Below are 13,144 nucleotides of genomic sequence, written 5' to 3'. Positions count from 1 at the left end.
ATGCCATCCTCGCGTTTACGCCTCGTCACGCCGATAATGTGACAACAGCTATAATCATTATGCTCGTCTTAGGAAGGCTTCATCTGATTATTGTATCTTAAGTAGGTTACATACCAGCCAAATACACGAAACATTATATACATAATATTATTTCATCACATAACTGAATCAATCACTGCTACATTTCAAGGACCTAATTGACAGTATGGTCAAGTAACAAACCTGTAGCGAAAATATTGCTCAATCGAATTACACTTAAATATAACTTATGAATGTATCGGAAAGATGTGGACATTTTTCATGATAAATGGGCTAGCTCTTTATCTATCTTATCAAAAGACGAAGTTGAATGTGACCCGCACTTGCCCAGAAGGCGCATTTCACTTTGATCCTAGATATATATAGTTGCTGTTAATGTTACAATTTGCAAATATTTCTTGTAAACGCTATTTCAGAAGCGGTTGGCGCTGGTGTGGGCCATGGGGTCGTGGAAGCCCCACACGCGGACGATGGCGTTGTCCATGGTGTGTAGTGACGCCCGGCACCCCGCCTTCGCCTTGACACACACCCAGCGAGTCCTGCTCCCGTACTTGTTAACCCGGTTAAAGCGATACTGGCCGATCATGATTACTGGGTTACCACGTTGAGATTGCGCGAACACTGGGTTTAAATCTGAAAACACTGCACCGTTAATATCTATCTTAGTACAAATCATAGTCGAAAGTCGAAAGGTCTGTGCCCACTATACCGTATCATATCAGGACCGTATCCGTCCCGGCACAGGCAAAAAAATATTCTTTGTATCAATTTCTGTATGTTACCGACCAACAGCACCGTAGAGTGGCATGCATCGACTGGCTAGAATTCCTGGTACATGCGGGGATAGAACGGGGTTGCTCCGTTGCAGTGAGCGTCCGGCACGCGCTGGTCCGTGCCTAAGATGGTGCTAGCACAGTCCTAGTATGATCCGGTGTAGTGAGCACAGGCCTTTAACCTCTCATATGCCGAGATACCAGACACAATAGATTTTACATTGTGTCTGGTCGAGATCCGCGTTCCGGCGTTCGAAAGATTAATGGTATTCCGAGAAAGTAGTATAATGTTCAGTATTTACACGGGAGCTACAAACAGAGATCTACATAGCTTTGGAAGAAAGATAAATTTATTGACAGTAAACAGTTTATAGTCTTTAAAATATCGACGCATTTACATACGTCTAACGACTTCGTACCTAAGAGTCATAATAAAGTCATAAGTCTAGATGGACAAATATGGTGCTATTTAAAACTGAATGGAAAAGGAGAGAAAATCACCAGTTTTATCCAGCTAGATACTTTCACAAAACTTTTAGATAAACTAAGCTAATACGACGTACCTAATATTAAAACAATAAATATCACCAGGGTGAGCACTAAGACGAACTGAAATCAAGTACTTAGTAAAGGAATAATGTTTTCTTAAACAACATTCCTAATTGTAACGTAAACGTATAAAAGATAAAACATAACTTTAATATACGTAACATAATTGGGTATATGCTAAAAACGAAACTAATTTCTAACTTGTTTGAGTTAATAATAGGTATAAAATCAAATAATCTCATTTTGTTTAATTTGTTGTTCTTTACTACCCATAAAAATGCATGTCAAATTCTAGTATACTATACTTAAAATGTAGAAATCATTGAATAAAAATTAAATAAGTAATTAATAAGTCAATAAAAAAGGGATACCGATTACCACCAGTGGTGGCAGCTCGCTGAAAACCGTGAAGAGTGGAAAGAGAAAAGGGAGGCCTTTGCCCAAGACACAATACGGGTTAGTACAAATAATAAATAATTAGGACATAAATGCATCCAGCTCTTTTCCGGTCGTAGCGGATCCCCGTTCCATCGGACAAAGAGGAGCAAGGACTAGAGAGTGTTGACGTCTGTGTTGGTGTACACACTGAAGCAATAAAATGCGCGCATCCTGCGCATATCCTGCGCATCTGACTGTTTCTATTATTATCAGTGATCGGTATAGGTAAATGGCACTAGCCATTTGCGAGATTTGTCTTAACATGGATATGCCTCCTTCTTCTCCTCCTATCGTATGGGTTGTTAGATGGAATACCAACCTCATCAACCCTGGTGTCAGGGTTACTATTGAACCGCCAACGGCCCAGGGGCGTACTTACATCAGTAAGTAGAAACCGGGACCAACGGCTTAACGTGCGCGTGTAACATGATATGCCTCTCAAATCTTCGGTTTTTTATCAATTTTTTTTTATTTTTATTAGTAATTTGTATGTTACATATTTCTATTGTTTTTAATTATTTATTCATGTACTTTAGTCTTAACCGTTTGTCAGGATCAACAAACATTTCCATTTATTTAATACAAGAAAAAGACAATATCTATTACAATGTAAAGAAATCTCGCAAAAATCTCAAAAATCTCGTGGTCACGTCTATATTAATCACAACATTCAGGGTTATTGACCCCACTGGTACAACCTATCCCGATCACTGATTATTATTACAAAATAAAAAATATACAAAAATATTTATTCAATATCCTCCCTCCGGTTGATTGAGGGGAGGCCTGTGCCCAGCAGTGGGATGTATATAGGCAGTTTAATGTTATTTATTCAATAGACACGGTATAACAATGCGATACATTGTTATTACATTGCGATACCCACACTAGGCATGCCTGTATCATGAGTATCACTTCAGAAATCTGTACATATTAATTAGGACCTTATAAATGCATTCTAGTGAGAGTATCCTCGAGATGTATCTATCAGTGGTTGTGTTTGCCCAGGGTCTTGACGATGACGTTGTCGACGGTGGTGATGGAGGCGGTGCAGCCACTCTTCTTCTTGATGCAGGTCCAGCGAACCTTGGGGCCCCAACAGGCGTGCTTGTTGAACCGCCACGGACCGATCTGAACCACCAAGTTACCGCGCTGAGACAAGCTAAACTTCGGATCTGTAAGAACATTTACCCACTTTTAGAGCTCTTCTTGAAGATACCTATTATAAAAAAATTGGTTTGTCAAAATACAAATTAAATCAATTGAAATATTTCAACAGATGTTCTTCTTCTATCGTGTGAGTTGCAAGGTGGATTAACTACCACATCAACTCTGGTATCAGGGTTATTATTGAGCCACCAAAGACCCCTGACATGACTCACGTAGCGACTACTTACTTCACTTACAAAAATCAGTAAGTAGTAACCGGGACCAACAGCTTAACGTGCCTTCCGAAGCACGGATCATCTTACTTTCGGACAATCAGGTGATCAGCCTGTAATGTCATAACCAAATAAGGGATCAAAAAGTGATTTTTGAGATATGTCCCCAACGGGATTGGAAACTAGGACCTCCGGATCGTGAGCCCAATGCTTAACCCATAATCAACAAATTATGAAAACAATACTGATAGACGGTATTCAATTTAATATAAGAACCACATGACAATTACAATAAGAATACAGAAGCAGACTAAAATTATTCCTAAATAGACTAATATAAGAAGTAGTTTTATAAATGCACACGAACACAAAGATAGTATAATATTATAGTTTAAAATTATAATAGTTAAAATAAGTATAGGAGCGAAACGCTACTTCCATCAATAACGTCGATACACAATGATTAAAAATGTTCAATAAGAGCTACCAAAAAAACTACGAAATTCTTACCTAATGACTCGCTTCATGGCTAATTTTAATAAATGCATATAATAAATACATTTTGTTCTTCAAGTGTTATGATAAAATAAAACAATTCCAAAATCCTCAATCGATATTTTTACCGCATTTAATGCTCCACTGACAGTCAGTACTGATTATTGGAATATTTATTTTTTATAATTACTGCTCTACGGAACTTTTTTTTTTACATGACTTATTGTAGATTTGCCGCAGATGGCATTAACTAATTGGCCGGACAAATGGGGAGCGCTGAGGGCTCAAACCCGATACTGAGACAACAGGGCTGAGGATGCCCAGTTGGACGCGAACCTCGGGTCATGGCGTTGTCTGAGGGGAAGAATGTTTGAAAGAATTAACCGACTCTGGCGGGTCGATAGCGATAAACGCTGAATGAGGGAAATCGTCAACAACGCCGGCGGGGTCGGTATCGGGGAAAACTCTACGGAACATAACATAATAATATTTGATAATATTATAAGAACACGTACAGTCATGAGCAATATAATGTACTCACTTTAGGACTCTGTCGCACTAAGATATTTGACATTTAGTGAGACTTACCGTGCAATTTATCAATAAAAAGCATGTGACATGGTACTAAAATGTATGCATATTGATGCTCTTGACCGTACAGATGATGTTACTACAACAGGTCAGTGATGCACTAAACACAATCTACGATATAAACAGAGATCAATTCGAATTGCGAGACTACCTAGTTATTCGCTAATATTACACAAAAATATGTTTTATCGAACTCACAATAAAATATTGCTAATTGCAATCTAGATTTTAACTTATCAATAGCATACTAAATTTAAGAAATGCTAGTTATAACTACACGACAAAGATTTTCTATAACTGATTTAGAAGAATAATCCTAAAATGGAACCAAATTCACTAGACTAGTTTGTCAAACTTTGTACCACGACAAATATGATAATTAAATTTCATTACGACTTTAAAATCTTATAATTTAATTACACGTATATTATACTCTTAATACATACGATGTATAGTAAAACATAGATACAGCATAAGAATCAGATAAATCAGTCCATTTCTAAATATTCAAGCATGTGTTTTTTTTTATATTCAATACCAGCGATGCACAATTTTGATAAAATCAAAGCTTTTTCAATAATCTTTAGAACTGATGCTCGATTCAGAATTATGGTAGGACTATACATGTACATTATGGACTTCAAATTTGTAATGATCTATTTGTATCTTTATAGATTGAAGCTCCAGCTACGCAGCTGGCGCGACGTCTGCGTGACGGAAGCTTGATCGTCATATTCAGTTTAGTGGTTGTGCCACCCGTTGAGTTTGATGAGGCGATCGTCTTTGGTGACGGCGATACAGCGGCAACCGGTACTCTTTCTATTGGTGCACTCCCACCAGGTCTTCACCTTGCGAGACAGCTTCTTGATGAAGCGGTACTTGCCCCACGAGATCGTCGGGTTCCCGAACCGGGTGCACTCAAACTTCAGCGGCTGCAGAATCGAAGCTGCACTGCTACCTGCTACGAAAAATCCAATGTTTATTACCTTCCGTCAATAACTGTGTATTATAATTGTGTTGTATTATAATTCTAAATAAACGCTTCTTCTGCTTACAGTGTAACTTAAAAATATAGGTAATTGAAAGGTATTGATAGATAGGACATGCAAAATAACAAAAACCCGCCTCACAAATACTTTATTAACTAATAATACTTACATGACGATTATTTAAGACAAACGCTTGCTTATTGTAAGGAGATCAACCGAACTAACATAATTCTAGTTGATAATATTAATATATAATACAATCTTATACCAACTATTTGATTTGAGTAACTTCATCAACTTTTACATTTAGTATTGTGCGTTAATTTCTTATTTACATAAATATAATCGTCAATGATATAATACGTTACTATAGTAACATTCATTGTAATCGTGCACGTTACAACACACAAGACAAATGGGAACTCCTATAATTTGTGCCTAACTATTGAAGATTATACTACTTTTGACATTTATAAAATGTAGTAGTAGATACCTATTTTAATTTTAACTTCCTCTTAACTTGAAAATTACTTTTTTTTTGTTGTTACAATGACTCTTATGATACAGGTTCTTACCTAGTATAAGAGGCAGGGTATTTTATTATTATACCTACCAACATGTTCTTCTTTATCTTATTTTTTTGCTAAAAGTTTGAATGTATGTTTTGAGTCAATAAATATTTTTATTTTATTTTTTTATTTATTTAATGAGTTTATTCCCGGAGTCTTCATCAATATCAATAAATCTAAATCATCTATTTACATTTGACACTTGTAACTTTTCTGACTATGGCTGTGTATGTCAATGTTCCCTAATAAAACTAGTCGTATTTGGACTTTTTAATAGGATGCGTGTGACTCTCGCTCATGCGCACAAGGATGTCGTCGACGGTGATTGCGTAAGCGCTGCAGCGAGCCGCCGTGTTGATGCAGATCCACCTCTCCTCGCTTCCACGCCTCTTCATCAGCTTGTACCGGTACCCAGCCACCACCAGCACCCTATTACCAAACTTACTCCTCGAAAAATAGTACTTCACATCCACGTCATCTGGTTCTGAAAAATAAATTACGCTTTTTAAATGTGTTTTTTTATAAGAATTGATGAATTGTGTCCTCCAAAATTGATTAAAATGACAATCAGAATCATGACTTACGAGTAGAAGGGAAATAAAAACACAGAATATTCCATTTACTGTAATCGTCACGGTAATATTGCGACATTGGACATTTTTAATACCTACCTAATAGTAACTCTTAATTAAAACATTTCTTTCAAACAAACAATTTATTAAAAGCTATTCCACACCTGAAAAAAAACACGATTATTCATCTTCGATGAACCTTTTGATAGTGTATCTACTCTGTGTGCTCAAAGGATGGCTGTGCTCGAGTTTCAGTTTGACAATGGTATCATTGACAGTGATAACAGAGGACTTGCAACGATTGGAGGTGCTGATGCAGATCCATCTGATCTCATTGTCTTTTTGAACATTGCGCTTATATCGAAAGCCATTCACCACCAACAATTTGTTACCATACTTGCTCCTCGTAAAGTGGTACTTGAGTTCTTCAAAGTCCCCTGTGAAGGAGTTAATAAAATTAAAAAACCTTCTGAAAATATTCAAAATTTAAATACCTATGAAACGTAAGAGGGAACCTCTTTAGAGGTAACACATGATGACGTGACATAACAAATAACCCCACGACTGTACTCTCCATTGGAGTAGTCAAAGGTACATTCATCGAATGATAAACTAAATACCCACATCTTCGCTTTCTGTTAGACGCGATAGGTTTCAGATACATATTTTTTAAATTCTATTATTTTGAATGACTTTTCCTCAGTATGATCCACTCAATTAACATAGTTACAATGAATAGTGTTCAATCGTTCATGAGCTTGGTACTACACACTTCTCAACGCAAACTTTAGAAAAACTTGAAAAGGATAACTTTTGAAGAGATTTATAATGAAGAGAAACACAAACTGACATAAATTAAGTGCATATAATTTACAAGTTTAATGATTATGCGTTGAATTTATTGCCATGAACTTGTGATCGATCGTGATAATGGAAGCTCGACAGCCGTGCTTAACCATGGCACACCTCCATCGAGTCTTCTCGATATCATATTTGAGGGTAGTATAGTGGTGAAAGAACCGATATGTACCCATGTAGATCACTTTTCTGCCGCAATGCGTACCAAATACGGGCACCAATCCTGAAAAGACAATAAAAACGACAAAACCCAGTTGAAAAGGAGACCTGGGGGGTTAAAATGGCCACATCGAAGCAATTCATCTAAGAAAGCAATATTGCAATTTGACATTTGCGCATATAAAAGTAAGTGCGCAATGCAAATCAAATGTCAAACAGCAATATTGCTTTCATAGATGAATTGCTTCGATGTGGCCATTTTAACCCCCCTGGAAGCTATAAATGCAACGAAACTGTCGCGATGTTAGGTGTCACGCACACCTAGATATGGGATACTAGAGAGACTTCAGTCGATAACAATTTACAATACTCAAGAAAATACTTTTACTTTGCAACCATTACCACAAAACTGGATCTGAGGACTTAGCCAAACTTGGCCAACTCTAGAGACCCTGTCTATGCGCTAAAGTAAAAAGTAAAACACCCTGTATGTGTCAGTTTTTTAGCCTTCTCGCAATCTACGAGTATAACAAAGAGTTATATTTTTTCAAAAAGCCAAATGTAGCTGTCTGTACATATACTGTAAGGGATATATTCCACTCCTACAGTGTACATTCAAAATCACCTACAATTTCTTGAAAATCGCTTTCCCAGGTTAAGACTTTTTAGAACATAAATTGAATAAATGCTGGTTGATCACGAAAATGTTAAAATCGCCGGCAGCCTTTTAATGAGAAGTAATGCTTTATGCTTTAGCAACATCCGACACATATCAAATTCTACCAGGGTCATCGTTAAATTAAAGAAGCAGATGATGTAAGCATAATATAATCAATAAAGGAGCAGTCTATATCAAATAATAAAGACTTTATACAAACAAAATAAAATAACTCTTAACTATAAATAGAAAGGTAATCCTTCCGGATATAATTATTAATAAGGCTCATAATTATTTTAAAATATCACCAAATTACGTATCTTGTTGAGATATCACTGAAAGCGAAGCTTAGGGTCCTTAACTAGCGTAAATTTTCGAAATATACAAATACATAGATTTTGGAGATCAACAATAAGCTACCTAAGTAATATCCTTCGTTCATTATTTTATGTCAACATTTATAACTATGTCTACTTCAACAATAAACCTAGTGCGTGTCAAGGATGTACAAGTATTGAATTGTCTATAAATGAATCTATATCGTCACTGGAAAGGCAAAATTACGTAAGCGCCAAAATAGGTATTTTGGGTTTTTTATATATTCGGAATCAGCGTTTCATTCTGCGTCGATCTGTCTGGGTAGCATTGCGATACGAGCACTTTTTTGGCGCTTACGTAAATTTAAAAATAGTTGACTTTTTTCAATTCCAGTTTCTTAAACGACAAGATTTTGGTGCTTTTTTCGTGACTGGTGTATAAGTAATATTGTGTTCCTATATAATAACTACATATTAACTTTAAGTAAATTTGGCATTCTATAATTAGAAAAGTATCATTTTATTAGTAATTTTGGACTACTGAAAATAAAAAATAGACTATGTATAAGTCATTTTTATTTACAGCTTTTAAAATAAGTAAGGCGTATAAGAAAAAAATGTCTTAGCATGTTTATGTAGTGAATGGCGAATAAGTAATTTTGACTTACAGTATTTAGAATAAGTAAGGCGTGTACGTAAATTTGCCTTCGCATTTTTATGCTGTTATTAAGCAAGTTTGTGGGCTAGCAGTAAGTTTCCCAGGAAGTTATTTTTTAACAATAGATCTAAAAGTAAAACTATTTCAGTATTGATTTTATAATTTATTAGCGACCCGCCCGGCTTCGCTCGGGTGCAATGCTGAGGAAAAATTAAATTATTTACGACATCACATGAAAATCCTCAAAAATAACAGTATTTCTACACTATTTATTGGGTGTTATTATACATACCTATAAACTTTCCTCTTGAATCACTCTATCTATTAAAGAAAAGTGCATCAAAATCCGTTGCTCAATTTTAAAGATTTAAGCGTACATAGGGATATAGGGACAGAAAAAGCGACTTTGTTATACTTTTTAAGTTCTGTCGTTTGCATATTTAGCGCCAATTTTGAATTGAGAACTCAAAATTCAAATTTGTTGGAATTTCGAATATCAAAACAATTGAAAGCATTAGGATTAATGCAATTGTTTAGTCACAACGTTCGTTTGAATCTGTCAGGTCACGTCCGAAAATGAATCTTACAAAGAAAAAATTTCTATAACTTTTGAAGAGGCCTACCTCGACTTCAGTGTTTCAAAGAGTTAAAATCTCTATTCCACGATGAAGTGCCATGTCTGCGTACCATCGAACGCTGGTATTTAGAATTCGAGCGTGGACATCCGCCTTCACTGAAGATAATATCGTTGCTGTGAGACAACTAATCCTCAAAAATCGTCATGTGACATATCGAGAATAGAGGCGTTATTAGGCATTTAAGGGACAACCATTTAAACGATATTGCATGAGGACTTGGTGTGAGAAAACTACCGTTGCATCCCGCATTTTCTGACGATCATAAGGTAGCCCGCGTCAGATGGTGTAAGAAAACTCTTCAGAGGTTCAACCGAGGAGACTCAAATCACGTGTACGACATCATCAGTGGTGACGAATCTTGGATTTATGCTATTATCCTGATTCCAAACAACAATCCACAGTTTGGGTCTTCCAAAACGAGTCAAAGCCGACTTAAGTTGTTCGCTCTCGAAGCACTTCAAAGAAGATGGTGGCTACCTTCGTGGAGAAAATCGGTCATGTTGCGACAATTGCACTTGAAGATCGTAGGACGGTTAATGCGGATTGGTATACCACAATTTGTTTACCACAAGTCATCGCCGAACTTCGAAAATCTAACCCAAAGCGACGCATGATGATGCGCAGGGGTGCAGGATGCTGCACCATGACAACGCAAGCTCACACGCCGCTCGTCAAACGATTATTTGAAGCAGGAAAACGTAGAAATTCTTGACCATCCTCCATACAGTCCTGACCTAAGCTCCAATGATTTCTTTACATTTCCTAAAATTAAAAAAGAAACTCTTCGCGGTCAAAGGTTCCAGTGCGGTGAAGAAGCGGCCAACGCTTTCAAGTCAGCCATTTTGAACACCTCTACTTTGGAGTGGAATAAATGTTAAATAATACCTGGTTCGAGCGAATGGAAAAGTGTATTAAACTTCGTGGTAAATACTTTGAAAAACAATAAGGGGAATTATTGAAGAATTAGAAATTATTGAGGAATTAAAAAGACTTGACCCTTCCAGAGACTTGACTCAACTTAGAGCCACGTATGCTTGTCCTAATTCAAACAATTTTGAGCCCAAATATACTACTGCATGGTCGACTGTGCTGCCTTGCATATGTTATGTTATGTTAGTGGGCTCTGTTTTCCGCATTTAGACTCTAAGGTGGCCCATTATGCGTGTAATTGTTGACTACGTAAGCCAACCTATCTCCTTCCAGAAGCTCAGAAGCCTCCTGGGGATTTCACAGGCTTCGCGGAGCGACCCCATTCCTTTGAGGATTTTACCCGTTGTGCTGACACTCCCGTGCATTCCAGGATTACATGGGGGGCAGTTTCTTCTGCGTCCAGACAGCCTCTGCAAAGTGGGCTGTCCGTTATCCCTAAGTTAAATAGGTGCTTGTTGAGTGGGCAGTGACCCGTTATACTGCCCACTACTATTCGGAGGTCATTGCGGTTTAAGCGAAGCAGTCGGCGAGTGAATTGGATATCATTAGGCATGATATCCTTCGACTGTCTGCATGTGGGCAGCTTTGCCCATCTGTCGTTGTGTAGTTGCTGGGTATGGTCCCGTACCCACGAGCGTAACTGACTGAAAGGTATAGGCAGGATTAGTTCGGGTCCATATACCCTGGTGTCTGATCCTCTTCTTGCCAGTTCGTCGGCGGCATCATTACCCAGCGATCCACTGTGCTGCCCTGTATATTATGGACGGTGGATGCCTATGACAAAATTAAGGGCAACATCCTTCTTTCAGTCATTTTGTAATATCGTCCATCTTGGATTTGAAATTTTGACATAATGACAGTATTCTACTAGTGTAGTCCTATCATTTGATACCCCTATTGAGGGGGTTGTGGAAAAACGATGACACCTTGGAATCGGAACGTCCGTATACGTTCTGTCTTTGAAAGTGTTAAAAAGAAACTTTTACAAACAGATAACGGGTTGTACGCTATTATTTATATTTTATGAAACTTTATTTCTAGCACTTCAGTATTTTAATAGCTATTTTTATAAATCAATTGAAGTAATAAGTAATTTAAGGAGGTATTAAGAATAATTATTTGTCTCTTACGTCTTTTTACCCTTGTAAGATATTACAAAAACTTACTTTAAAGAATCTTTGGTGTACTGACATAATCAATCGATCACTTTTTAAGCAATTTTCACATAATGAAAGCAGATGTGTAAAAGTCGTTACAGTAACTTTTACTCCGCTAATATTACAGTATTGTTATATTTAAAGAAATATTGTCGTTCTCGTATGCATTGTCGTAAGAGCTGTAAGTAATTTTGCTTCCAAATAATATTTTAACCAGATGGCGGTTAAGTAAATTTGCTTTACTGTAAACTGAAGTCATTTTTACGTAAGCGCCACTATATCCTAAAATAGCAATCCAACTGTTATGATATATATTGCTGGACATAGACAATTAAAAAACAATGTAACCTTACTTTGACGTCATCTAAATTGGATAATTGGGTAAAAAGTTATGATAAAAAAACGAAAAAATGAAACTTTAAACGGCTTTTTCTCGAAATGGCCTTTTGGCGCTTACGTAATTTTGCCTTTCCAGTGACGATATTATCTAAACTTAAGCACTGCTGTATAAGTCTCCAAAAATAGTTTACTAACTGAACTACCAGGAAGACATCTATCTATCCTTCAGAAAATTAAGTTATGAGAATAAAATAAAATCCAACAATTAATAGTTAATAGCTATTTGTTCTTATTTTTAACTGCAAGCAGTCCTATCTAGTCGTTGTCTCAAATCCTTGACATGTTTTGTGCCATAAAATATTGCTCATTATAATGTTCCTGTTTACGTTATACTCATAACCTTTAGAATTAATCCTTTTTCTCTTCAGGATTAGAAGGTCGGTGCCAAAGGTCTATTTTGGGGAGAATTCTGGGGAAATTGAGGGCATGGAGGGCGAGAGAGGCGGCGCGGGGGGACGTGATGGGAGAGGGGAGAATGGTGGAGGTTGGGAGGGCGGAGAAAGGGTTGGAGCGGGGTCGGAGTTGCACGAAGCTGCCGTTGCCGCAGCGCGCGTGCGACGGCGGGTCGTGGTTGTGCTCGTCGCCCGACGCCACCAGCTTGCCCGACGCGAGGCGCACGCGCGCCCGGCACCCCATGTGCTTGGACGAGCAGTAGAAGAACCTCCCCCCCACTTGAGAGTACGTGTACCCTCGTAGCACCAATATGTACTTCCCTTTCTCCGTCGGAATAAACTGCACGTCTGGAATGACAACTGCCATTAGCATAATGTTCTTAGATCAAACAACAAAAACTCTTTATTGCACAAACAATTCACTTTGTTATCGCTTAGCAGCTTATTTACATGAAGTTTCATTGATTTAAGAAACCAAATAAACAAATTAGATAAAGTATATCATATAATTTTAATTTCAACGTACCTAAAATGATAGATACAGTTGCATATATGAATTAATGATGCTAGCAACACTTTGA

At 37.3% G+C, this 13,144-nt stretch overlaps 1 protein-coding gene across 42 annotated transcripts in view; it reads right to left on the bottom strand.

Moving 5' to 3' along the window:
- LOC126370072 (protein tramtrack, beta isoform-like) overlaps window positions 1-13,144 on the bottom strand; it is a 282,534-nt gene that overhangs the window by 214,566 nt on the left and 54,824 nt on the right. Inside the window, exon 5 of one of the 42 annotated variants that reach the window (XM_050014771.1) lies at window positions 5,388-6,309. The exons of 39 other annotated variants lie outside the window; for them this stretch is intronic. In XM_050014771.1, coding sequence (XP_049870728.1) covers window positions 6,077-6,309 — 233 coding nt within the window. In that variant the 3' untranslated portion in view covers window positions 5,388-6,076. Of the gene's footprint in view, window positions 1-5,387; window positions 6,310-6,562; window positions 6,835-12,504; window positions 12,912-13,144 lie in introns of those variants that run through there. 2 more of the 42 variants (XM_050014737.1, XM_050014727.1) reach the window with 2 other exon arrangements.

Source organism: Pectinophora gossypiella, chromosome 10 (assembly GCF_024362695.1).
Source record: "Pectinophora gossypiella chromosome 10, ilPecGoss1.1, whole genome shotgun sequence".
NCBI classification, from domain to species: domain Eukaryota; kingdom Metazoa; phylum Arthropoda; class Insecta; order Lepidoptera; family Gelechiidae; genus Pectinophora; species Pectinophora gossypiella.
This window is presented reverse-complemented; position numbering and strand designations above follow the sequence as displayed.